The sequence below is a fragment of the Pan paniscus genome, chromosome 11 (assembly GCF_029289425.2).
Source record: "Pan paniscus chromosome 11, NHGRI_mPanPan1-v2.0_pri, whole genome shotgun sequence".
Classification (NCBI taxonomy): Eukaryota; Metazoa; Chordata; class Mammalia; order Primates; family Hominidae; genus Pan; species Pan paniscus.
In genome coordinates, this window is record NC_073260.2 from 25,787,114 (window position 1) to 25,813,990 (window position 26,877).

The 26,877-nt window shown below is 52.9% G+C and overlaps 1 protein-coding gene across 11 annotated transcripts in view; it reads right to left on the minus strand.

Moving 5' to 3' along the window:
- Positions 1 to 26,877, minus strand: part of RGS3 (regulator of G protein signaling 3) — a 154,019-nt gene that overhangs the window by 8,086 nt on the left and 119,056 nt on the right. For 8 of the 11 annotated variants that reach the window (XM_055117211.3, XM_055117212.3, XM_063594256.1 and 5 more), the window contains one exon: positions 5,206 to 6,183. In XM_055117211.3, coding sequence (XP_054973186.1) covers positions 5,206 to 6,183 — 978 coding nt within the window. Of the gene's footprint in view, positions 1 to 5,205; positions 6,184 to 23,875; positions 24,603 to 26,877 lie in introns of those variants that run through there. The other 3 variants (XM_008958567.5, XM_063594258.1, XM_008958568.5) reach the window with 3 other exon arrangements.

Here is a 26,877-nt window from a genome sequence, read left to right on the forward strand (position 1 = left end):
GAAAGAGCCCTCGGGCCCTGGGCTTCCTCCCATTCTAACCTCAGCTTCCGTACTTTATCGGCTCCACACAATGGGCCTGGGGACCACTCCCACCCAGCCGCCATCCTCAGCCTCTGCGCTGCTGGGAAATGGGCTCTTCCTTCCACTGTGGGGAGGAGAGTGTCTTCAGCAGGGACTGACCCAAGCCCAGCAGCCTGACAGAGGGGCTGGGCAGCTCTGGCCCTAGGAGTCAGCCCCCTGGGCTGCTGGGGAAACCCCAGCACCAAAAAGAGCCTGTGAGCCAAGGAGAAATTGAGGTGAAAAAATCGGGTTCTGATTCCCAGCCCTAGGGACTCACCATAGCTGCAGGGAGGCTTTGGCCTCTGACCTTGGAGGGGGCCAGAGTGGCTCCCCAGACTCTTCCCTCCCCTCCCACAGCTGCATCAATGCCTGCCCAGGGCCTAGCCTGCAAAGGCCCTCCAAAGGGATTCTCCTTTCCATCTTCTCCCCACTGTCTCACTATGTGACCTTGTCCAGCTGAAAAGCAGACGGAGGTGAGTCCAGGACCATACAGCCCTTCCTTCACTCCAGGCAGAATCCCTGGGCCCTGCCCAGCCTCATCCAGCCACCTCCAGGGACTAGGAGCTCACCACCTCTTGGAACAATAATTATAATTCTTACTGTAATTATAACTGTAATTATAGTAATGATTAAGAGTGTAGATTTTTAATTGCCTGGATTTGAAGCTTAGCTCAATCATTTATTAGCTCATTGACCTTAGCTCAGTTACATCCCTCTCTGTGCCTCAGTTTCCTTATTTGTAAAATGCGGGTAATAACCGGACTTCCCTCAAAGGGCTGTGGTGAGGATTATGTAAGTTAACACAGGGACGTGCTCAGCACAGCGCCCAACACACAGCAGTGAGCAATACTCTCAGCTAGCATGGGTTTTGCCATTATTTATTGAGCGTTCACTACATGTCAGGTGCTGGGCCAAAGTGTTTTAACATACTTTATCTCATTTAATCTTGGCAACGATTCTAAGAGCTAGTTACTGATATTTCCCCTCAGTGTGCAGCTGAGGAAACAGATGCCCAGGGCAGTTTGATAACTGGCCTGGGCTCTCTGAACTAACAAGTAGCAGAGAACTGTGGTCTGGGTCCAGAGCCCACTAGTGACTGAGCGCTCGTCTGTGAGCAGGGCTCAGCTGGTTTCCCTATTGGTCCTGGTCAGACTTCTGGGGCTCCCTGGCCATCCATGGCTGCCCTCTCTGATCCAGCCCAGCCTGGCAGGCCCCATGGAACCACGTGGAAACAGTGGATTTAAACTCTATACTTACTTGTTTACACATCCGAAATAATTCTTTAGGCTTTTTAAAAATAGGAGGCTTGAAGGTATTATCGTCTTGGAGCTGGAAGGCATTTTTGGGGTCCTCTCGTCTGATCTCTGACCTACGTGGGAGCTTAGTGAAACAGGGCTGGCACCCTCTGTGGACCACCTCTGCCCAGGCCAGTCCCCTGCAGGGGAGGAAGGAAGCAGGGCCAGGGAAGGGCTGCAGCCTGTGGTCTCCTCACTGTCAAAGAATAGCCCATGACCCTCTGTGCTGAGCCAGATAGGCTGGACTAGAATTCAATGGCAGCATCCTGGACCCAAACACAATTATTCTCCGGGGCTTCCTTGACTCCCCAGGAAGAAGGCCTGTGATCTGCTCTGCAGGGCCTCCAGGGAGCAGCCAGGAAGGCAGGGGTCTGGCGGCAGGGGGCACCATGAGACCACTCAACTCAGCACAGGGCGCCACACCCAGGGGATGGCCAGCTGGAGAACCATGGCGGGGAGTGGGGGCAGGGGGCTCTCCCTCTCTGGACTCAGTTAGCCCATCTGTGAGATCACCATGGTCGAGCAGACTATCTCTGAGGTCTGCCTGTTCTGACATTCCTACTCACAGTAGAAATTGCTCAGCACATAAGAGGGCAGGATAACAGGGGTGTGGACCGGAGACAACGTCGAGACTGAATGTCACCCTGTGGCAGGCAGCATGTACTCTGGGCAGCCTCAGCTTATCCGCACAGCAGCACAAATGACCAGCCCAAGCTTTCTATGTACTGCGCCCTGGAACCCTTGGGACAACTCCCGGGGGACTCCGTGTTCCATTAATAAGAGAAAACCGAAGCTCAGAGAAAGAAGCAACTTGGCCAAGGTCTCAGAGCCAGGGAGGAGGAGGCAGAGCTGAGACTTGAACCTGGGTCTGTCTGACTCCACAGCCTGAACACTTCACCCCTCCCCTCTTCACCTCTTGCCTGGCATTGCCTAGGAATAGTGGCCCATCAGCATCAGGGGACCCTCCCAGAAGAGCCAGGCCAAAGCCAGGAAGATAGAAGTCATGGGGGAACCTGCCGCTGTCCCTCTGCCAGTCCCCAACCCCCGGCCCCTCATCAGCATGAGGTCTCAGAGTCTAGGGCAGAGCCACAGAGGACTGACTAGACAATGGTGAGGCCTTGTCCAGTGCCATCATCACTTGCTGCTGTGTGGCTGGGGACAAAATATCTCTCACTAGCCTCAGCCTCCCACTGTAAGACAAGTGCCTGTCCACTTTGCAGCAGTGTCAGGAAGGTGAGAAATGGGGTCTGGTAGTACTTTGAATGGCGGCACAGCCAGTACTACCCTGGTTACTGCTCTTCTCCCCCTCCCCCTCCACATAACATGATTACCATTTATGCAGCACCCACCAGGTGCTGAGCGCCAGGTACTGCCCTAAATGTTTTACCTGTGTTAAGCTATTTAATTTTCCCAGCAACCCTAGGAAGGAGGCATTATTACCATACCCATTTCACCAAGGAGGAAACTGTGGCTCACAGAGGGGCAGGGACTTGCCCAAGACCCAGTACCAGTAAGAGATGGAGCTAGACCACGGTGTTTGTCCCATCCGGGGCTTCATCTCCTCTTGACAAGTTTCCTACTGAAGCTACTGGTGGAAGAGGGCAGGATGTGAATGGCAAAGGGCTCAGGAACTGGTGTGTGGAAGCCACATGGAAGGGTGGCCACCACCAGGCTGGGGGCAGCCTCTGATGTCTCTGCCAGCTCAGCCACTCAAACCCAAGAAAGGAAGTGACCAGCTAAAAGTTGGTGGGACAAGGGAGGGTGCCAGTGGGAACCTTGGGCACCCAAAGGAGGAAGCTGAGACAAGAGAGAGCTGGTCCAGGCCTGCTAGACTCCCAGGCAGGAGTATGTGTCCCAAAATAGGAGCCGAGGTCAACTGAGCTGGGGAATTAGATAAATGCATACACATGAATGTGTGTGAATTTATCTGTATATAAATAGTTTTATTGGAGCAAGTGTGGTGAGGGGAATAGAACTGGGAAGGGTGTAGTGGGGGAATTAGGATTGGGAAGCCCAAGGCAGGTGGGCCTCAACCGCCCTCCAAAGAGGAGTGGCCAGGCCTGATCTGAATGAGCCTGAGGCCTTGCCTTGGAAGGACAGCATTCCAGACTCTCTCCTGTAGAAACCATCAAGAAATGGCCTAAGATGGTGATATTCAAACTTTGGCAAGATCATGATCCCTCGGGGCATGTTTAAAATATAGGGTCTGAGCACCACCCCTAGAGATTCTGATTCCAGAGTTCTGGGTATGGGGACTAGGAATCACATATTAATTACCTCCCCTTGGTGATTCCGGAGCACACCACAGTGTGAGAACCACACACGCTTACAGATGAGGAAACGGAGATTTAGTTCCAAGGCCAAAGTTCAAGACCCTTTTCTGGAGGGCCCCAGCCTGCCCTGTCAGAATGACTAGCTTTCAGCAGAAGGCATCTCCCCAGAAGGCAAGTCTGCCTTCTTGCTAGTGGCTAAGAAGCTAAGCAGGCTTCTGAGGACATGTCCCAACTTGGTGAGGAAGTATGCTGGAATCCATTAATGATGTCTGCCATGGGTTGGAGGGAGGAATAGCAGCACCTGTGCCAGGCATCTGCCCTTTAGGAATGCTCTGCTCTAGCCAAAGAATGCTTGCCTCTACCTCTCTGTTTATTCTAATCCTGTTCATCCTTCAAGGCCAAGCTGAGAGGTATCTTCCTCCAGAAGCTTTCCCTGATGGCTTTAGGCCCTGGGGTCTGTCCTCCTGAAGTTCTAGATCTCTGAGTCAGTTGTGCTCCATGGGCACTGAGCACCCCTACTCACCTATCCTCACACCAACACCTTGCACTGGCTGTTGCATTTCAAGAGAAGGAGTGGGGCCCAGCATTCCCTGAGGGCCGCCTCTCAAGCGGCTAGTGTTATCAGGCACCAGCCTCTTCCATTCATCCTCAACCATTCTGGGATGTGAGTGCTATCAACCCCTACTTTTCAGAGAAGAAAACTATGGCTCAGAGGAGTTGAGTGACTCAACCAAAGCCACATGGTAAGAAACAGAGCCCAGACCCAAACTAGCTGGTAGGCTTCAAGATCATGGCGCAATCTGTTCACTGTTAGGCCACTTTCAAGGCTCACACAGGTAACTTATTTCTCTCAGGTTGAGACCAGCCTCACACACTTCTGTGGCTCCTGCCATGTTGCAGAGCGCAGGGCCTGGTACACAGCAGGAAATCCATAAATACTTATTCATCTACATATAAATATTCACAAGAAGCAAACGGTGTGGTGGTTGGTTAAGAGCACTGGCCCTGGAACCAGATTCTAATTCTAGTTCAGACACTGATACACTGTGTAACCTGGAGCAAGTTAGATAACCTCTCTTTGCCTCGGTTTCCTCTGCTGTAAAATGGGCATAAAAATACTATCTACTTCAAAGGGCTGTTGTGAGAGTTAATGAGTTAATGTAAACTGCTTAGGATAATGTGGACACGGAATAAATGTGTGTTGTCATTGTGACTGGCTGATGGATTTCTAGTCTGGCTAGGCTGTAACTCTATTTCTCCAGCTACTATCTCAGATCTTTTAAATCCAAATACGCAATGGCCTGGGCTAAGCTACACCTGCTCTGCTTTCTGTGGGGACCAGTGGAGCTATAAGAACACAGCATCTGGAATCCTAAAGTCATGAGTTTAAGTCCATGCTCTGCCTTCTTGGTCCCATTGGGCCTCAGTTTTATCTTCTGTCCAACAGGTGGAAAGTTCGCTGGGAGGCTGCCAGGATAGTGGGGGTGGAACACGGTGACTTCTCATTCCCTGCAGCCCCTGGGCCAGCCCTCCCCACATTGCATGTATCCTTCTCCCTCCCCCTTTAGCTTTCTCACCTTCCTGTGTCCCGTGAAGAAGAGGGAAAGGTGGTGCATGGAGCCACCATTGCGGCCCAGCTCTTTCTTGAGGGTGCTGGGCGAAGGCATGCCCCAGGTGGAGGCGGCGCCCTCACTGTCTGAGCAGTGCAAGGTGGTGTCGGAGGCAAAGCAGGGCCCTCGGGGCTCCTGCAGCAGGCTGCCCTCGCTGTGCGTCCGGCGCCGCAGCGAGTTCTGCACACGCAGTGAGAGGCCACCCTCAGCCCCCTGGCCCGTCTCGATCATGCTGCTGCGCTTGGCCTCACTGTGCTCTCCGTAGTTGTCATCGCTGGTGTCCTCATCCTCGTCCTCCTCCCCTTCCTCCCCCTCCTCCACCTCCTCGGCCTCTTCTGCATCCTCCTCATCTCCCGAGCAGCCCTGCTCTGCCCCTGCCTTCTGGCTGTAGGTGCTATCCAGCCGGACCTCAGGGATCACGAAGGCTGGCCTGGGGGCCGCAGGTGGGTCCCCAGTAGCTGCTAGTAGGTCCCCGGAGCTCATGGTGCCCTCAGTAAGGGCCTTGGCTGGCAGGGAGACCTGGCTAGGAGGCAGATCTTGACAGGGTGGAAGGTCCCGGGTGGGGGATTCCTGGATGGCAGGGAGGTCTTTGGTGAGTAGAGGGTCCTGGTGAGGCAGGGGTTCTTGACCAGCAGGTAGGTCCTGGCAGGGTGAGAGGTCTTGGGCTGGAGGGGGTTCCTGGCATGGTGGCACATCCTTGCTGGGCGGAGCATCTGGGCCTGGAGGGGATCCTTCAGAGGTAGCTGAGTCTTTGCTGGACAGTGGTTCTTGGCTGGGAGCGGGTTCCTGCCCAGAAGGGGAGTCCTTGTTGGGTGGAAGGTCTTGTCCTGGAGGAAGCTCCTGGCCAGGAGAGGGCTCCTTGCTGGGTGGGGAATCCTCGGCACCAGGCCCCTTCCCTTCCTCCAAGGCCATCTCCCTCTTCTCATCTGCCTCCGTCTCAAACATCTGGGAAACAAAAAGAAAACAAGAACAGTTCAGAAGAGGAGGCTCCAAGATGCCAGACACCATGCATGAGCTGACATGAAATCAGGCAGTGGCCTGAACCCCGGGCCCCCAGTCTGAAAGCTGAGGTGCCAGATGGAACCCCCAAAGCCCCTTTGACTTAGCTGTGTAACAATTCTCACCCTGTCTTCTTGCTTGAACTTTCTGCTCCATCAAAAACACAGCTGGTCATTTATAGGAGAAGAGGGAGAGATAACCACTGTCTATCTAGCTCCTGCTTTGGCAGGTGCCAGGCCAGCTTGACCCCACTCTCTTATGTGGCCTTCCCGACAACCCTATAAAAGAAGCATCACTGTCCCCATTTTACAGAAAAGGAAACAGGGTCAAAGTTGCCTCTGGGGATAAAGGAGAACCAGGCAGTCTCTGCTTATGGACCAGAACCAAGCCAGGGCAGTCACTGAACCCAGCCCAGGGTGTCTTCTACCTGAACTCAAGTTTTAAAAATCCTAATGAGTCATTCAAACAAGAATGTGCTCTGAATGCTTAAGTATCTTTTTGAAACTATTAAACTGGAATGAAACTGGAACTTTAAAATATTGTCCACACCTGTACTCACCAGATGTCGCAGACACACGGAACCTCCCTGAAGAATCACCCACCCAGGGATTTTTAAACTGCTTGGAGGAAGCTCAGGGATTCCTCAAAAAACACAGCATCTCCTGCCTCACACACAACCCTCGGGATCCTAGGGGGTTTTGCTGAGTTTCGACAGTAGATTTCATGTGCAAAGAGAAAAACATTTCTCTTAATGAAAGTCTGAATAGCAGCTATGTCACCAGAAGATTGGGGCCCCGAGAAAGTCAGGAGTGTCCATGGTGCCACAACCACACAGGGAGGCAGTTCTCAAGTCTGGGGTGGGCCCCTCCCAGTCAAGGACCAGGAATGCCGGAGCTGGAACTATTTATTTAGAGCCCAGGTTCTGTCTTCAAGAAGCCATAGCTGCTGAGAACTAATGAAAGGGAAAGACCTCACCCATACTCGGGAACTGAACAGATGCTTGGGAATGTGTGCACCTGCGGGCACACGTGCACACTGGCAGAAAACTTCAGGGGTAAGTACCCCCAGAACATGGGTTAAGAGCTCTCATTGTAGAAATCATTAATGTCCATTTGATGGATGAGAAAACTGAGCCCAAAGGCCAGTGACTTACCCACTATTGTACAGCTGCCCTGACACCCAAAAGCCATGCTCGAAGCTGAGAAGTCTTTGAAGCCCTGGGGAGTCTGTAATGGTGAAGCCCCACAGCTGGGAGTCAGTGTTCAGCCATGGCTTGGGGCAGCTGCAGGCTGCTGCACACACGTGTCAGGGGTCACGCTGGCATCTGGGAGCACAGATGTGAGCGGATGTGAAAGCTCGGCACGGGTAAGAGCCACAGCCTGGGAGTGTGAAAGTGAAAGTGGAGCCCTGCAGAGCAGAGAAGGTGGCTGGGCAAGGGAGGGGAGGCCTTGGAGGACTCTAGCGTGATCTGGCCAAGGTCGGGAAGGGCACGCCTTAGGCTATGGCTCACAGGCCAAAGACAGGTGCCTGCTGATGCTGTGGCCTTCTTGCCCTGGAAATCCTGCCTGCAGCTCAGAGGTGACTCCACACAAGGGCCCTCTCAGACCTCATAGCCTCAGACTCTGAAACAACAGCGATCCGAAATCCCCACTGCATAGACAGAAAGGCTGAGGCCCAGAGAGGAGCAAGGGGCAACCTAGAATCACACAGAGGTATCAGGTAGAGCCAGTCACCAACCTTTAGGCCTCAAGGTGTCCACGTATGAAATGGGATAACCAGCATGCCTGAGTAACAGATCAGGAGCGTATGCTGGAAAAGCTGGAAAGCTTGAAAGCTCCTACAGAACATGGTGGTGTTGGAGTCAGTGCTTTAAAAAGCATTGATCTAGAGGGAAATTCTGAAGTTAAGGACCTCAACCAGAGGCACGTGTTTCCCACATACCCCAAATTTTGCCAAACACCAGAGTCAGTGTTGGCAATTGTAATGTCAGGGCCTCCAGTCCAGAATTCTCATCTGGAAACTAAGGGCTGTGCTTCAGTCCTATCAGGCTGTTCCCAGATGGACAGAAAGACCCTCCATTGGGTAGACAGGAAGGCTGAGGGCCCAGTCTAGACAGTGACTTAGTGACTTGCCCAAAGCCACCCTGCACAAATCAGGAGCTAGGCTGGGGCCAGAGTCCAGGCCTTCTGGCCCTGTTCTTCTCAAGCCCACTTCTGATCTCTGTCCCCATGAACAAACCAGTCCCCAGCCCATCGCCCCACCCACCAGGGAGCATTCTCCATCAGGAGAAACAAACTGCCCTGCAGCCAGCTCCCTGGGGCCCCTCAGTCCTATCACCCTACCACATGGCCAGACCTCCCCCTGACCCACCCCCTGGCCCAGCCACCTGCCTCTGATAGTCCTTGGGGAAAGACGGAAGGAAGCAGCAACCGGGTGCCCTCAGGGCCTGGCACGGAGTGGCACTGAGTGGGGAGCAGGCCGCATTTCCCCTTTCCTGGGTGGTGAGGGTGGGGCCCAGGCCTGTCCCAGTGGTGACTGTCAGTCGGAGCCCGCCCACCCCTTGGGGAAAGTGCAGCAACAAACCCAAAACCAGAAATGCAAGTCAGCCTGCCTCTGCCAACCCTGTTCTAAATCGAGGCCAAACCAAACAAAGCCAGGAGGGGAAGTGCCGCTCAGGCAGGGGTACTGCCCCCAGAGGGCACCTACCCAGAGAGATCAGCCGAGAAACTAACCAAGATGGAAGGGTTCTCAGAGGGCCCAGTGGTTATGTGCTCAGATACCCGAGCCAGGCTGATTTTGATCCCAATGGGGCCACTTTTTAGCTGTGCAACTCTGGCCAAGCCTCTCAACACCTCAGAGCCTCCGTTTCCTCATCTGGAATTGAGCCCAGTGATATCATACTGGACTCACAGGACTATTTGAGTCTCCTCACAGTGCCTGGCCCTGGAAAAGCTTTTGATACAATGGGAGCTATCAGTGGTCTTATTTTAGAGATAAGAAACCTGGGGTCCCAGAGGGTAAAGGAATTACCTAAGAATGAGAGGCTGATGCAGGATTAGAACTCATATCTCCTGCCCAGGGTCTCTCCCTGTTTCCTTGGAGCCTTACACACAAGTGTTTGGGGACCTCAGAGGGCTGTAGAAGGAGGAGGAACAGCCTGGAGTGCTGCCTGAGGCCCCGCACCTGGGTGCATCCCACATCAGCAGATGCTGGCGAACAGGGCCCAGAGCTCATGGTTCTTTCTGTGCTCCCAGGCAGGTCTGTATGAACAGGGACTGCGTGCAGGTTTGGTAAGGCCCCTGTTCTTGGGAGAGCTGGGGTGGGAAGTGGTTTGACGGGAGCTCCGGAGCAATTATAGGAAACCCAAGAAACCCAGGGGTGGGAGGGTGGCAAGTGTAGGAGAAAATTAGGGCAGGAGGGGAGGCAAAGATGAGGGGGAGGTTGCAGAACACATGGTGGGCATGGGATTTGCCCTGTGAGCAACGAAATGCCACAGGCAGAGCTGTGCTGTATCAAAGCTGCTCTGGGGAATGTGGGCAGGATGTGTGGATGGCAGGGAGGACTGGGGCACGCATACATTCATGCATTCTCCAAGCACTGAGGTAGGTACTAGGAGGACGGCAGGGAACAAGTCAGACACAATCTCTGCCCTCAGTTAAGCAGAAAAAACAGAGGTTAGACAACTAGTTTGAAGGAGCACGGGGACTGCTCTGATAGAGGAAGTACAGGCAGCTGGGGACCCAGTGAGACAGCTGTTGCAACAGCTGAAGTAACAAGAATCCAGCCAGGGCGCCCCAGGAAGACCAGCTTGCTCACCCAGGGCCTTGGGTCCAGAGTGCTGGAAGCCACTGCCCCGCCCTCCCAAGGTGGGGGTCTGTGTCTTTCCCATCCATCACTTCTTTGGCTTGGCTGGACCAGGTTAATTCTGCCCATGTCTCATCTGCTGTAAGCACACAGGAAATGAACCAGGCCCTCTAAATGGAGCCACTGTTTAGGACCTAATCAAATCCTCTCCCAAATCCAATCCAGAGCTCGGAATAGGCTAAGGAGGGATGGCAGCTATGACACCCAGAGTTCACACTCATACCAGCTTTGGCTCCTGGGCCCCAGATGCCCACCGGATGTTGGGTTGAGGGTAGTGGTGGGCTGCTGGAAGTGACTTGTCCAACATCACACAGCTACTCACTGAGCAGCCAGGTTTGCTGACCCAGGGACAACCTGCAGCTCTCACTCCGATGATTCATCACAGCCACCACGGATGCCGGGCTCTGCATCTGCCCTCGAAAACCACTTCCTGCACTGGGGGGTGTAAACTGGGGTTTGCCTCTGTCTCAGGGTGGCCCTTAACAGCCAGGATTTTACTGACAGAGCACTGGACATGCAGCCAGAAGACCTGGACTGGAATCTTCACTCCATCATTTGCTAGCTGTGTGATCCCAAGCTACCCCACTCCAAGCTTGGTTTTCTCTGCCATGAAAGGGGGTGAGGATGCCTGCTGCTTCCTATGCCAGAGACCTAAGGGGTCCAAGTCTGAGAAAGGGCAGGAAGGTGCTCTGTGAACTGTAAAGTCCTTTGAGAAAGGGAGAGGCTGTTAGAATTCCTGCCCTGCCTTGGACCCCCAGGCTTTCAAGATGGGCTGTTCCTTCAAGCTTGGCATGCTCTGGCTCCCTAGCCTCAGGTCCCTGACTCAATGCTAGCTTCCAGGAACCTTGATGGCTCAGCTAACACTTAGCTCTCCTGGCTCAGCGTCAGCCCAGCTCCTCCAGGTCTGGCCTCTTGACCACCCAGAGGCTGGCACCCCCAGTGCTTCCTCCGCCACCAGCTCAGAGACCCTCCAGGCCATACTCCTCTCCCCTCTACCTCCACTGTCTCCAACACAGCAGGTTTGGCAAAATTCAGGAGGATGGAGACGGTACTTACATTAGGGGGAGCTCCAGATACTAACTTCACACTTACTTGCTGGGTGACCTTTGGCTTAACCTTTCTGTGCCTCAGTTTCCTTAGCCATAACATAGGATTTCTAGAACCTCCTCACAATGTTGTTAGAGGAATAAATGAGCTAATGAGTATCCAGAGCTCAGCACCATGTGGGCACACATGAGCACTCAATAAACGATAGCCATGGTCACTCCAGCACAGCGTGGCCTTAACATCTCCCTCCCTGAATTTCACTCCTTCTCCACCCTCTCATGGGCCTGTCTGCCTGTCCATCAGGACCTGCTGCAGGGCCCCTCTCATCACAGTCCTGTCCACTCCCTTGGGAACCCATCCACTCCCCGGGCCACAGTCGCTATCTGCACCATCTGGCCACTGATGACTCGCAGTCCACTCTGCCAGCCCCGACCCCTTTCCTGAGTTGAGATGCCACAGGCAAGTATTCACCAAATCCTCATGGAATAGTTCTGCATCCAGACACTGTTCTAGGCTCTGTGCATAAAGGAAAGAATAAGAAAGACATGATCCTTGTCCTTGTGGAGCCTACAAACTAGAGAGGAAGGAGGGATATTGCCCAAGTCATCACTGCCATAAACACAGGATAAACAGAAACCAAGATCTGCAGTGTGAAGGAAAACCCTCGGGTGCTGTGAGAGAGTCCAGGGGAGTGTTGGGAAGGCCGCCCTGTGGAATGGCTGGAGACCGAAATCTGCTCAAGGGGCAGGGCGGGGCTCACTAGGGGAGGAAGCAGCATAGGCCAAAGCCCCGGGCCAGGAAGAGCCTTAGCATGCTGCTGACACAGAGGACAGCTGTGTGGCTGCAGCCCAGGGACATGGATGGAGACCTCCTTCTGCATATCCCATCAGTACCCCCAACTCTACAAGCCCTACACTGAATGTGTGATCTCCCCGCAAGTCCATCATTCCTCCTCTCATGGTCCCTGTATCAGTGAAGCCACCACCAGTTGCCCAAACCAGGGAATTGGCCATCATTTTCTCCTCCTTTTCCTTTGTGACCACCCCCATGGTCAATCCTCAAATCCTGATCATCACTTATACAACTTCAAGGATCTTTTTACTAGGGAGGTTGGCAATAAGTAGGACAAAGTATATTGGAACTCTCTGTACTTTGCGCTAATTTCTAAAGCTACTCTAAAAAATAAAAGTTGAGGCCAGGCACGGTGGCTCAAGCCTGTAATCCCAGCACTTTGGGAGGTCAAGGCGGGTGGATCACCTGAGGTCAGGAGTTCGAGACCAGCCTGGCAAATATGGTAAAACCCCGTCTCTACTAAAAATACGAGAATTAGCCAGGCAACATGGCGTGCACCTGTAATCCCAGCTACTTGGGAGTCTGAGGCAGGAGAATTGCTTGAATCCAGGAAGCGGAGGTTGCAGTGAGCCGAGATTGCACCACTGCACTCCAGCCTGGGCAATAGAGTGAGACTCTGTCTCAAAAGTAAAAAATTAAAAAATTAAAAAGTTGATTAATCTTTTTTAAAAAGAATGTTTCTACTCTCTCCATGTCCACTGCTGCCACTTCCCTCTAGACCACCGTCATCCCCCACCAGGATGATGTGGGGCTCACAGTGGCGGTGCAGACCCCACTGGCCATTCTCTGTGCTATGTCAGGGGAGCTGCCTCCATGCAAACCTCAACTTGTCACTCCTCTGCTTAAAACGTTGCTGTGGCTGGCTCCCCAATACCTCTCAGATAAAGTCCAAATTCTGTAGCCCTGGAAGACCCTGGGCTCTGTCTCCCTCTAGCCTCACGTCTGACCACTCCCCACCTGAAGTGTTTGAATGAATAAATGAATGAAAGAACAATCGCTGGGCGCAGTGGCTCACGCCTGTAATCCCAGCACTTTGGGAGGCCAAGAAGGGCAGATCACAAGGTCAGGAGATCGAGACCATACTGGCCAACATGGTGAAACCCCGTCTCTACTAAAAATACAAAAATTAGCTGGACGTGGTGGTGGGCGCCTGTAATCCTAGCTACTCGGGAGGCTGAGGCAGGAGAATGGCTTGAACCCCAGAGGCGGAGGTTGCAGTGAGCCAAGATCACGTCACTGCACTCCAGCCTGGTGACAGAGCAAGACTCTGTCTCAAAAAAAAAAAAAAGAAAGAAAGAACAATCCAGTGAACTTCACAGGACCATCTAGACTCTTAGCCTCAAAGTGCAGCCCAAGAGCCAGCAGCAGCATCACCCAGGAGCTTATATAAAATACATACTCATTCTTTTGTTTTTGTTTTTGTTTTTTTTTGAGATGGAGTCTCGCTCTGTCGCCCAGGCTGGAGTGCAGTGGCATGATCTCAGCTCATTGCAAGCTCCGCCTCCCGGGTTCACGCCATTCTCCTGCCTCAGCCACCCAAGTAGCTGGGACTACAGGCACCTGCCACCACGCCCGGCTAATTTTTTGTATTTTTAGTAGAGACGGGGTTTCACCGTGTTAGCCAGGATGGTCTCGATCTCCTGACCTCATAAAATACACATTCGTAAACCTCAATTCACACCCACTGGATCGGAACCTGCATTTTAATAGGATCCCAGGAGATTCATTTGCACATTAAAGTTTGAAAAACACCGACCTAGACTATTGGTTCTTAACGGAGAAGTACACTTTAGAATCACCTGAGGAGTATCTTAAAAATGCCTGTCTGGACCCAATCTAAGACCTACTGCATCACAGTCCCTAGGAGTAAGGCCCAGGCCTTTTTACTTCTTTCTGACTGACGAGACAATTCTGGAGAGTGGCGTCAGGTAACAGGCAAGGTGACTGTCTGTTACGTGAGGCCCAGAGAAGGGAAGTGATAAGGCCAAGGTCATACAACAGAATCAGCACTAAAATCCAGCCCAGAACCTCGCCCAGGACCAGTTCCAACACATAGAACCCTCTCTATAGTGGGGAGCCTGTGCAGAAGAGGCATGACCTTGGAGCAGGACCGGGGAGCTGGCAAGTTCCCTGGAGGCAGCTACCCATTCATGTTCCCTAAACAGAGGCCCAACTGCAGGAGGAGAGAGGGGCAAAGGAAGAATTCGACCACAGACTGAAGCTCCTCTGTCAGAGGCTCAGGAGGGCGGCACACCACAGCAGGGAGTGCACCCACTCTACAGAAAGCAATACTGAGGCACAGAAGCTTAGCTCACCCCCGCGCAGGGACTCTCAGGACAAAGCCAACACTCACAGAAAGGGAATCCCTGAGGAAAGAGACACGAGGGCCCCCTCAGAAAACCTTCCTACTCTTGGCTATCGCCTGACCAAGCCAGAAGGACATGCCACTTGCAGCCTGCTGGAGACCCACCACCGCCTGCCTGGATGCCCAGCTTCTCCCAGGGTGGGGAGGCGGCTCCCAGGGTCTGGGTTTCAGCACGGTGCTGCCCTGTCACCCCCTCACCAGGTCCCTTCTCCTCTCGCCTCCATTTCTGACACCACTGCTTCAACATGGGTGGACTCATAGTCTCTGTCCCCACCCACCACCCCAAACACCCCTTCTACTCCTCCAGCTCTCTTCTCTGAAAAGCAGAGAGTTGAGAGTTGAGAGCAGGGGGGTTCCTAGCTTCTTCCTGAGCTAGTGGTGACTGATGCCTTGTGAGAAGGGGAACTCCAGGCCCCCTGGGGCTCTGCTGAGGAACCAGTCTGCCTGTGGGATCCATCCTCACTCCCCTTCCCACCTGGCACCCTGCTTTTCTGCCTGCTCCGTGTGTGTGTACTGGGACCTCTCATTTCCCTAAGCTCTCTATCCCTCAAGTCTACTTCCTGCCCATCCCTGTGAGCACTGGTTCAATCTGCCTCGGAGGCCCTGGCTAGAAGGCTCTCTGCTCCCCTGCCAAGACCCAGCCTGCCCTGCTGTCATGGCCCCGGGCAGGTCCTGTTTGGCTCATCAGGATCATGTCTGGCTTATTCACACCATTTCCCCCAAGACTTAACTCAGCAAATACCTACAGAGCTGCAGCCATGTGCCAGGGCCTGTGTTGGCTATTGCTGCCAAACAGCAACAAGCCATGTTCTCTGCCTTGGAGATGCCAGGTCCATCTCTCACCCACCTGCTACCATGCTAGGAGGCTGTGGAAGTAGAGGCAGCAGGGACAACTAGGATGGCTCTGGGAGGAGGTAATAGGGGGGAAAAGACGGGACAGGATATTCCAGGCTGAGCCAGAGCCAGCAGGGAACATTCAAGGAAGTGGAGGTGGTTGGATGGGGCAGGAGCATGGATATTTTAAGGAATTCCAACGTTACCCTGAAAGCAATGTTTACTTAGCGCTGCAGAGGTAAGGAAGGTGAAGCTAGAGGTGTTCAAAACAGATAATGATGACAAAGATAGGGGAGAGAGAGAGATCATTAACTGAGCATCTACTGCACGCCACACACTGTGACAGTTGTTTTATACTTTAGGCTCTACTTCCAACAATCCTATGAGATCAGTATCATTTTTAATAAGAAAACTAGGAGTTAGAGACATTAAGTAACTTACACAAGATCAAAAAGCAAGTCAGTGGAAGAGTCAGAATTGAAACCATGGTCTGCCTGACTCCAAAGCCCTGCTCTTTCTACTCCTCTGTGATCTCCTTTCCTGCCGTCTTCACTTCCTCCTTCCCTTCCTTCAAAGGATGCTTCCTGAGGACAAACCTGGGCCTGGCTCTGTGCTATGCAGTGGAGAGCAATACCAGACGCAGGGGCCCCGCTCGGACTCCACATGGTTGGAGATTGAGGGGCAGGAGACTGACACCTGGTGTTGGGAGGGGCAGTGCAGAATTCTGTACACCCAGTGACCCTCCCAAATCCTCTCCCTCCCAGGGTCCCCTTCCAGGTGGGGAGAGCTAGAAGCGTGTGGCTTCTCTGTGATGTTTTCTGCTAGGTTAATCAAAGAAGCTCTGCCATGCCAGGATGACCTCAGGGAAGGACACAAATAGCACTGCAGTCATGAGGTCAGCCTTTGGAAGCAGGAGGGCCTGGGGGTGAATCCCAATTCCTATCCATGTGCCGCCTCCCTCACAGCCAGTGTGCCGCTTCCTCACGGCTGCTATGGGGCATATGGAGGCAGTGCCTGGCACACAGTAGCCCATGGTGGTGCCCCTCTGCTCCTTGCCTTCCTCTCCACAGCTTGACTCTCTCATGAGTGGGCACCAGGGACCAACCCAAAAACTAAGGTTTTACTCCAAGCAACAGCTCTGAGAATAGGGAGGACTGAAAGCCAGAGGTGGAAGGAGGGAAGCCTATTGCTGATGAACAACTGGGGCTTGGAGATAGGCAAATCAAGCCTCAAACCCTGGCTCTGCCACCTCCTACGTCAAGGTACCTGCACAGGCTGCTTAACCTATTCAGGCTCGATTTCCTCATCTGTAAAATGGCAATGTGAATACTGAGTACCCACATCACAGCTCTGTGGGGAGGGCTTAGCATAGGGCCTGGCACCTAGTAAGTGCTCAATAAGCATCTGCAATTTCTGTAATCATAATTGTTACTCTCATGACGATCATCGACATCATCAGCTCCCTCTCCTGCATCCAATTCTGGGACAGGGCACTTGACATATTCTGACCCTTACAGCAGCCTAGGACAGGAGTCCTATTAGTTGCAGGTTTCAGGGGAGGAAACTTGGAAGCTGAGAAGGCAGATGAGTCTGTGCTCAGCCTGCCCCTAGGCTGGGTCAGTCTGGCTCACTGCATGGCCTGGGCCAAATCACTCCCCTCACTGGGTCTTGCTCTTCCCAGCATGTCTGTCCAGTTCTGAATCTCAGCTAGCCTAGAAAGATCAGAGTTCAGGGCCCAAGGCATAGCCAGGTCTCCTTGTGGGGGCATCAAGGGCAGGAGGAACAGAAAGGTCCCCCTTTCCAGATACACACCCTTGCCTTATCTGTCTGCCCCAGTCTGCCCCACTGCCCTCCTCCTTCAGGGCCTGCAGCGCTGGGGGCACTGGGTGGTGGTGGGGTGCCCATCCAGTAAAAAAAAGAGGCTTTTTCACTCGAGGACACTGGAGTGGACATGTGGACATGAGACTAAGCCACAACCCTGTAGCTGAAGGTCACCCTCCCAAGCCTCAGGCACACTCAGCCTCACCGCTGCCTCCTGAGGCAGGCACACCCTATCTCTGCTTGGGGGTGATGTCAGGGCTAGGTTTGGCTGAATTTACAGTCTTCTCCAAACCCACCCTCCTGCCTCCCTCGTCATGAGACTTTCTCTTATCTCCCTTGGCCCTGCACCAACTTGCCTATATTGGTCTCCTGCTCAAAATGCCTTCATCCCTCTAGGATAAAGTCCCATCCTCTAACCCTGTGTGTTCTGCCCCCGCCAACCTCTCCACCACACCGTTTCTCCTCTTTTCCCTCCAGCCAGTCTGCTACACTCTACCCTCAGGCCCCTCTAAACCTATGCTCACACTGTACGTCCTGCCTAGAGCACCTTCCCCTCCCCTGTCCACCTGCTGAAGCTCTACTCATTCTTCAAAATTCAAGCGACCCACCCACGTATTGCCCCTCAATTTCTGACAAAGGTGACATTGCCCTATAGTGAGACAGGATGGATTTTGAATACATTGAATATTTATCCAGAGAAAATGAGTCTTGACCTCTACTTCATACATGGATAAAAATCTATTTCAAGTGGATTTTAGATCTAAATATGAAACATAAAACATCTAAAAGAATACATAAAAGTATATGTCCATAACCTTGTAATAAGCAGAGAAACAGGACTCAACAAACACTCTCCATAAAAGAAAAAAGATTAACAAATTGGACTGCATTAAAATTAAGAACTTGTGTTCTTCAAATATACCCTTAAGAGAGTGAAAAGGCAAATCCCAGAGTGGGAAGAGATATTTGGAATGTGCATATCCAACAATAAACACATATCTACAATATCGTTTAAGCTCCTACAAGTTAATCAGAAAAAAAAATCCAATAGGAAAATGGGGGAAAGACTTGAACAGGCACTTTTCAAAAGAGGTCATCCAAATGGCTAATCAACACATGAAAAAGGGACTCAACCTCATCAGACATCAAGGAAATTCAAATTAAAGCCACAATTAGATATCACAATATCTAACACCAATAATGTTGGTACAGACATGGAATAATAGGCTCTTTCATGTACAGCTTAAAGGGAGTATATTCCTGTCACACTTTGGAAAATAATATCATGGTATTTACTAAAGCTAACTCTCTACAACTCTATGACTCAGCAATTGCAAAACTTAGGTATTCACCTAACAGAAGCAAACATAGTACATCAAAAGATAAGTACAAGAATATTCATAGCAGCACCATTCATTATAGCCTCAAACTGTAAACAACACAAATGTTCATCAGCAGTAGATTAGATAAACTGTGGCGGTATATTCATACAAGGAAATACCACAGAGCAACAAGAATAAACAAAATAAAGCTTGATACAATATTATTGATGAATCTTGCCATCAAAATGCTGATCGAAAGAAGTCAGCATGAAATAATATGTACCCAATGATTCCATTTACACAAAACTCAAGGATAGGTTATGCTCATTGATGAGAGAAGTCAGGACAAGGGCCGGGTGCAGTGACTCATGCCTGTAATCCCAGCACTTTGGGAGGCTGAGGAGGGCGGATCACCTGAGGTCAGGAGTTCGAGACCAGCCAGGCCAACGTAGTGAAACCCCGTCTCTACTAAAAATACAAAAATTAGCCGGGCATGGTGGCACACGCCAGTAATCCCAGCTACTCAGGAGGCTGAGGCAGGAGAATCACTTGAACCTGGGAGATGGAGGTTGCAGTGCACTGCACCCCAGCCTGGGCAACAGAGCGAGACTCTGCCTCAAAAAAAAAAAAAAAAAGAAGTCAGGACGGGGTTACCTTTGAGGTCATAGTAACTAAAAGAGGGTTATTTGTGGGGATTCCTAGGGTACCAGAATGTTCTATTTCTTGACCTGGATGGGGGCTATGCTTTGTGGAAAATTCATTGGCTGTATTCTTATAATTTTTCTGGAAGTATGCTGCACTTCAATTTAAAAGGTTTATTTTAAAAACAAATAAAACCCCTCATCCCAGTGTCTCCTCTTCTGCTCCCTGGGCTGAGGCTCACTGCTTCTCGGTGAGCTCCTTGCTTTGTACACATCTCTGATTGCACATTCCAACTGTTTCCCTCCAGCAAAACGCTGCCGCGCTGCCTCCTGAATGCCTGCTCAGTGTCAGATCCACGCCAAGCACCTCACCTACATCGCTGCATTTAATAACAGCCACCTATGAGATGGGCGCTAGTGGCACTCCCACTGCTAGCAGGACACAGAATCCATTCACATGAAACATGTCTAAGTGCTTTACAGCTATTATCTCATTTAACTCGAGGAGGCTAGACCACTGCTTGAGGACATGAAGGCAGGAGAAGCTCCATTCTTGTCCAAGAGCACAAGACTGTAAGGTAGGAGAGATCTTTCCCTCAAGTCCAGAGCCCATATTCCTATACAACCTCCCTAGACAAGGAGGAGCATGTGGCTGGACACACAAAAGCAATTTCCATGGATAGGCGGGAATCACGTCTACACCTCTGAGGGGTGGATAGACTGGGATGGAGACCTGCTCTTCAATGGGCAAGCATCTGTACAATCACATGCAGCTTCACCTCTTGTAGGAAGCTTTGCTGAGGCTCCCAGGCTGAACTGAGTGCTTCCCTGGGGAGTCCCACAGCACCCCCCTCCCCACCCCATGCCTCTCCATTAAAGCTGTGTTGTTACTGTCCATTACCTGAGCATCCTGGCACTAGATTAAAGATTGGGCCTTTTAGATCTATGCCTCCAGTAATTTGTAAGTACATGGCACACAGTAGGTGCTTAACACACATGGAAGGAAGGAGGGAAGGAAGGAAGGAAGGAAAGAAAGACACGGAAGGGAGAGAGGCAGAGAGGACAGTACAGAGCTGCTGCTATTTGAATCAACTGGGAACTGCAGGAAGTGAGGTCTGAGAAGTGAAGATTTCATGGCCTGGCTGAACATTGCTTCCAACCCTTGACTTTAGGGGTGCCATAGCCATGCCACCTCCCATTCCACAGTCCTTCTCCTGGCTGCCTTCGGCCTGCTGTCAAGGTTCCTGCCAGCCATGTGGTCCCCAGAGGCACTGCCAAGACCTTTCTCTGCCTCTCTCCTTGTTCCCTTACCCTCTGCCACCCTTCCCTGAGTCCCCGAGCTCTGCTATTTGCCCAAAGCTAACCCCAGTAAGAGGTAACTGAGGACACCACAGAGAGCCCTGGCTATGTGGCGAAAAGCATGCCCAGTTCCAAATACACACCCCCCTTTCTAAGTTGGGAGCCGCTGACAGTTCTCCGGCAGCAGCCTGAGCCACGGTACCAGGTGCAAGCGGGCTGGCCCATGGAGGGCAGGGAGAGGGGAGAAGCCCTGGGCCATCTGGAGCATACCTGGCAGCTATCCACACATCTCGAGTGATGACTTAGGCCCACTGCCAGAAGGAAGAGGGTGTCCTGGGACCCTCTTCCCTCTCATCTGTGCCCGGAAGCTCTGATCTCCCAAGAGGCTTATGGCTCTAGCACACCTCCCAACATCCTGCCCCCATCCCCACTCCAATCCTGGAAGCCAGGGTACAGCTGGTTGTGCAGAGGCAGGCAGCACTCCCTGGGGCTGAGCCTGGCTGGTCTGCTGTGAGTGGCTCCAGCTTCTCCAGGCTTAGGGGGCTGAGCCATAAGCAGCCTTGTTTATTCCTGGGAGGAATGATGGTTTTCCCTAAGCAATGACATCTTGGAAACCGCCTGGCTCCACAAACAACAACAAACCTCCCAGCTTCGGCTTGGGCTGCAGCTTGCATGAGAAGGCTCCTGCCCAGAGGTGCCTGGGGAACAGGCTGGGGGCTGCTTCTCTGCTGCACCAAGCCCTGGCCCTGACCATTGACTTTTGGAAGCCAGGAAGAGGAGACGGCCTGCAAAGAATCAGAGAACTGGATATTTGGAAGGCACCTGGCAATACTTGGTCCAGTCCCTAGTTGCTACAAAGGAGAAACTGAGGTGAGAAACAAGGCATATTTGCCTGAAATCATCAGTAAGAAGGGACGAGAAGGTGCCGCAGTCTCCAGCCCACCGACCAAGGGGGCTTTGTCTATTGCACATGCTGCTTTTCCCAGAGGATAGCAGGGCTCTAGTCAGTAAGCCCAAAGGTCCAAAAGGGACATGTCACTGGTGAGTCCAGAAAAAGAGAGAGCCCCAAGATGAAACCTGGATACTCTGAGACATCCAGTTGGTGCAGTACAGAGAGGCCTGGGCAGGGGAACCTGAGTTCTTGTCCCTGATTTCCTGCTGAGTCGCATGTCACCTCAGGCAAGTGTCCTTCCTCTCCTGCCTCAGTTCTCTATCTAGCTATCTATAGGTTGGTGCAAAAGTAATTGCGGTTTTACATTACTCTTAATGGCAAAAACCGCAGTTGCTTTTACACCAACCTAATAGAAGGCAAAGAGACTGCCATCTCCAGGGCCTTAAGAGGCCAATGGGAAGCAGCTCTCAAGGCCCCCAGGGACCCAGCTGGGGATAGGCACTCTCTCTTCAGCTGTGCCTCTTCTGAGGGAGCCACACAGACCACTGGCTTGAGGATCAATAATCCCAGACCTACTCTGGTTGGCACCATCCCAAGAGGGTCCAGGGAGCTGAGCTCCAATCCCCTGTAGTCTGTGCAAAGGTCCTTCAGCATTGCATTTCAACCAGCCAGGGCTATCCCCTCCACCCTCCATGGCCCAGGCTATGCTGTGGATTCCACCTAGCCTAGCATGACCCCTGAGTGGATTCTCCCTATGGTCTCCGCCAGGATGAAGCCAAAATTCTCCCCGCCTCACCTCCTATCAAACCCAGCCCCATCCCTTGGCCCTATGGATGCAACTTTGACATTCAGAGCCTAGGCCTCTCCTAAAGGGGCTCCCCGACAGGCCCTCTATGCCAGGCACAGAGCTAGGAAATGGGCGGACACAGCTGACTTGCACGTCACTGTTTGTCCTCAAAGAAAACCTGCCCTAGCCAGGACAATGCAACGCCCCTCTCCAACCATGCCCCAGGCCCCTGGCCAGGTCCTTGTGACTAAGGAATGAATAAGGCCCAGATTCTGCATACATAGGACACAAAGCAATATCCATGGGTGCCACCACCAATGGACAGACTCATTCTGGCTGGAGTATTTGCTCTAGTTGTGGAAGTTTGGATAAAATAAGACATGGAGGGGGAGGGGAGGGGAGGGGAGGGGTTTCCAGGCAGCTGGAACAGCATGTGCAAAGGCAAGGAAGCCTGGAAGTGCAATGATTTCACTGATACCACATACTTATAATCAGAAGCCCCATCAACAATTTCTGGCTCAAAGCCCTGGAGACTTCTCACGAGGAGTGGTCACTTGCCTCAACTGCCTCATCCTCACAATCTGCCTGCTTCTCAGAAGCCAGTCTGGGCTTGCAATGAGCCCTGTTGTGGAACTCGGCTCCCTGAAGGGCCTGCCCTAGGCTAAGCCACACCACGTGCTAGGGCTGGGGAAGAGGGGAGGTGCCCCTTGGCTGGGCACAGAGGACTCAAGGGGCCTTGGTGGAAACTTTGACTATGCCTGCAGTGCCCTGGCTGGGATCCCACAGGCACCAGCAGGGCAGCCTCTGCAGCTCCTTCCCTTGAGGAGATGTACCCACTCTAGCACTGGGAGAGGAAGCCAGATAGCCACCCAGCCAGAAGGCCTGAGGGCAGCAGGATGTGGAAAGTTTTCAAGCATCGCTGTGGGGCCTGGTGTACCAAGCTTCTCAGGTCAGGAGGGTCAGATTTGGAGCTGAATTATAATACTTAGTTCAGGTCAGGGAAATGGTTTCCCACATGTCCTGTTCTTGCTGTTCTAGGAGGCAGAAGTTCTCTATCCTGGTCCCTGCTCAGCCACAGACCTGCTGCTCAAACTTGGACAAGGCTCCTCCCCTTTCTGGGTCCAGATTTATCCTCCTGCCCTGAGTCCTAGGGTTCAAGGGTTCTTCCCGGACACCTGGGAACAGGAATAGAGATGTGGACCCTCCAGGCTGGGAAAAGAATTAGCCTCTGTCTGCTCACAGTGGCCAGCTCTGTGGTGTGAGCCTGTCTCTACCACCACCCCCTGCCTGATGGGTCTCAGCTGGAGCCAAGGGAGCAGGTGCAGGCCCTCTCCCATGGGGTTGAAGGTCAGAGGCAAAGCATCTTTGCTTGTGCTTCCAGTGGACGTTTCAGCAGACGCCGTCTCAGGGACCAAAGGCAACCCGCTGAGACTAGTTCCAGAGACCACCTCTTCCCCTGCCAGTGAAACTAGACACGAGCTTCCATCCCTGGTGCCTGGTGTGCGGCCAGCACCCCTGATACAATAGCCAACCCTGCTGGCTGAGCGCTCCCCTCCCATGCAGTGTCCCGACTTTTTGGCCACCAAACATTTCTTGTTTCTCTGAGAAAGAAAAGCTGGCTGTCCAGCCTAGAAGTGGGGAGCAGCCAACAGAGGAAGCATCCCCCAAAACTTGCAGGGCTCCCAGCCCCTGAGACAGACAGATGGACAGACAGACACACACACACACACACACACACACACACACACACACACACACACACACACACAGAGCTATCTCAGAACAGAGCACAAATGGTTTGGTTGCAACATGCCTATCAATGGCTGCCCTGGGGAAGAAACAATAGAAACAGGGGCACAGGGTGGCTTGGACGCCCGCCCACCACACACACAGTCCTGTCACCAAGGTACCTACCCAGCATACTCCAGCAGGGACCCAGGCGACTCCTGGCTGCCGCTCCTGCCAGCTCGCCCGCCCAGGTCTCCACCCGGCTCCTCCCGCAAGCGGGCGGCCGTGGCTGTGGCAGCTCCTGGCGGCCGTGTCAAGCGGCAGCTCCTGGCGGCCGTGTCAAGCGGCTGCCTTCCCCAGACAGAGCTCCTTTGTGTCAGCAGAGCTATTTATGGACTTACCCAAGTTCCCCAGGGGAGCGATACCTGCTAGGAAAAGCAGAACCAAATGACCAGGTTCCACCTCCCACATCTAGGTAGCGCTTTCAAAACCCTTGCATCACCCGTCCCTCCTCCTCTTCCTCCTCCTACTTGTCCTCCTCCTCTTCCTCCTCCTCCAGCGCCTTTCCCAAACACACACCCTGTCTAGCCGGCCACCGCCACTCTGGAGAGAGGCTGGATTTCTTTCTTCCATTAAACAGAAAACTCTGTGGTTTCTCAAAGCACTTTCATCCGAGATGGAGTCCGGGATGTCTCAAAGAAGAGGGTCCTGGGCCAGCCCGTCCTTCTGCCCACCCCGCGAGGGGCCCAGCTGGCTCCCAGGTTACATGCTCACACGCATAGGCTGTGGGTCCCCTGTGGCTCATCCCCAGGGCCCAAGCTGGCCCCAAAGTGCTGCTCCGGGGGAGAGGCGTCCATCCCTCACAACGGCACCCCCTGGCACTGGGATCCCTAGCAGGCTCCACCCCACACACATCCTGAGGGCTCCCAGGCTGGGGCAGTGCAAAGCCGCCTCCAGCCGGCCTGCTGGCAGCCGCTCCCTGCAAGACCAAGCCAATCACCGAGGCACCGAGGCTTCCCTGTCACACCCCCACCCCGACGCTGTTCCTGTCCCAGTGGGAGGCTGCAACTGAACTCAGGCTCCTGCAGCCAGCACACGCTGACTTCCAGAATGCGACTGCCCCCAGGGTGGGGGGTGGCAGCTTCAGTCCCTTCCCAGCACACAGCTGAATCTTTGAATGCTAAACTCTGCAGAATCCTATGTGGAAAGAGAACCTGGGGCTTCCTCCCCCGGAGACAGCCGGCTGGGAGGGCAGTTTGGACTGTAACATCCTGTTACAGTAATATTGGCTATAATGAGAGTTACAGCCCTGAATGACAGAGACATCCCCAAGGAGGAACTGCAGGGGCAGTGGAACAAGCCCTGGACTGGGAGGAGAGGGTCCCCAGCTCCAGTTCCAGCTCCAGCACTGGTTAATTGGGTGTCACTGAGCAAGTTCCTTCCCCTCTCTGAGCCTCGGTTTCTTCATCTGTAAAAGGAGGCTGCTAACCTTAACCTGCCCACCTGTGGGATGAATAGAGGATTCTCTGAGCTGGCTCTTGGCTACCCTTTCTTGAGCATGAACTCCGTGCCAGGCCCTGTTCCCAGAGCTCTGCCTGCATTAATTCACTGAATCCTCACCAGCAGCTTGTGAGGAGGGGAGGACTATGATTACCCCAGTTACAGATGAAGAGTCCAAAGTACAGAATGGCAAAGGAAGTTGCCCACAGTCACATAGCCAGTTGTCTGTATAGCCAGGACTGAAAACTAGTTGCTCCTACTCACCATGCCCGCTCTTAACCACCATACAGCCAGACAACTGCAAGATGCTGCTGTGCCAGCACAGAGCTGTTCTCTGGTGCTGCAGTTTGTCATGATGTTGACAAATGCACCCTGGGCTGTCCCTGAGGCCCAAGTTGGGAATGCCCAACTTGTGGCTGGCTCCCACCAGAGCAGCAGGCATCCTGGGATGATGGCACAGAAAAAATGGACAGAAGGAGCCTCTATTTTCCCGTGCCCACCCCACCCACCTTGGCCACCTAGGCTGAAGCACGGTGTCTCTGTCTCTTTCTCTCCCTATGGTAGAGACCCCCCAGGGTCTCGGGATGTTTCTGCCTGTATCCCTGCCCCTGTCTATCTCTGACTCTGTATTCCTGACTCTCTCACATACACAAGCATATACATGCACACTGCTACAAGAAAACATTCTTTATCGGGTCGACTCAGAATAGCCCTCCTCTGAGTTGGTCACTTACAAACTCCAACCAGTGTTTCATCTTGTCCCTGGGGGCAGAACCAAGGCAGTCCTTGCAGGGCCTAGGAACCTTCTAGACTGGAAGGCTGTCATCCTGCTGGCTCCTGAAAAGCAGGATTCACCCTTGGCCTGGGAAGCTAAGGAGGTGAGTCTCAAGAGATGGCCAATTCTGATGGAGCTAAACATCACCAATGAGGCTGGCTGGTTTCCAGGATGGAATTTCTGGTGTGTGGGATAAGATTTCTTAGGGTGGGGAGCCTGAATATAGGATTCCTTCACGTCAGAGGTGCCCTCGAGCTTCAGCTGAGTTGTCACCTTCTTTCAATCAACAAACAGTTACAGAGCATAGACTCTGTGCCAGGCTCTGTGTTAGGCCCTGGGGATTGGTAGAGAACCAATAGGCAGGGCCCTGCATTCACAAAGCTGACAGTCCAGTGAGGGAGGCAGACATTAGCCATGGAGTGAGACTAATGACTCCAAAATTACACCCTATGCTGTGATGGGCAAAGCAGCTCTGCCAACCCAGTGCGCTGAGTCCAGAACGAGTCCAGAATACATTCATCAATGCTCTGGACCATAGCATGGTGAAGAAAGGGTAGAGCAGCTCAGTGCCCCAAGGCCCAGAGCCTGCCAGGCCAGGATAGGAGAGCATCCCATGGCTGGAGGAGCCCTGGGGCAGCCACTGCCCTCTGCCTCCCATAGCTCCAGACACAAATCAACAGGGCTGGGGGGCCTCCCAGTGTATAGCCTAGGGCAGGATAGGGGAGTCACTGGCAGCCAGGCTTTCTAAGCCAGCGGGCCCTTGGAGATCTTTCACTGTTGTTTCCCATTTACAGTCAGTGAAACTGAGGCCCAGAGAGGGAAAGCAACTTTCCCAAGGAAACACAGCAACTGAGTGGCAGGGCTGGGATTGCTAACTCCCAGTCCAGTGCTCCGTTCACCACATCCCAGTGCT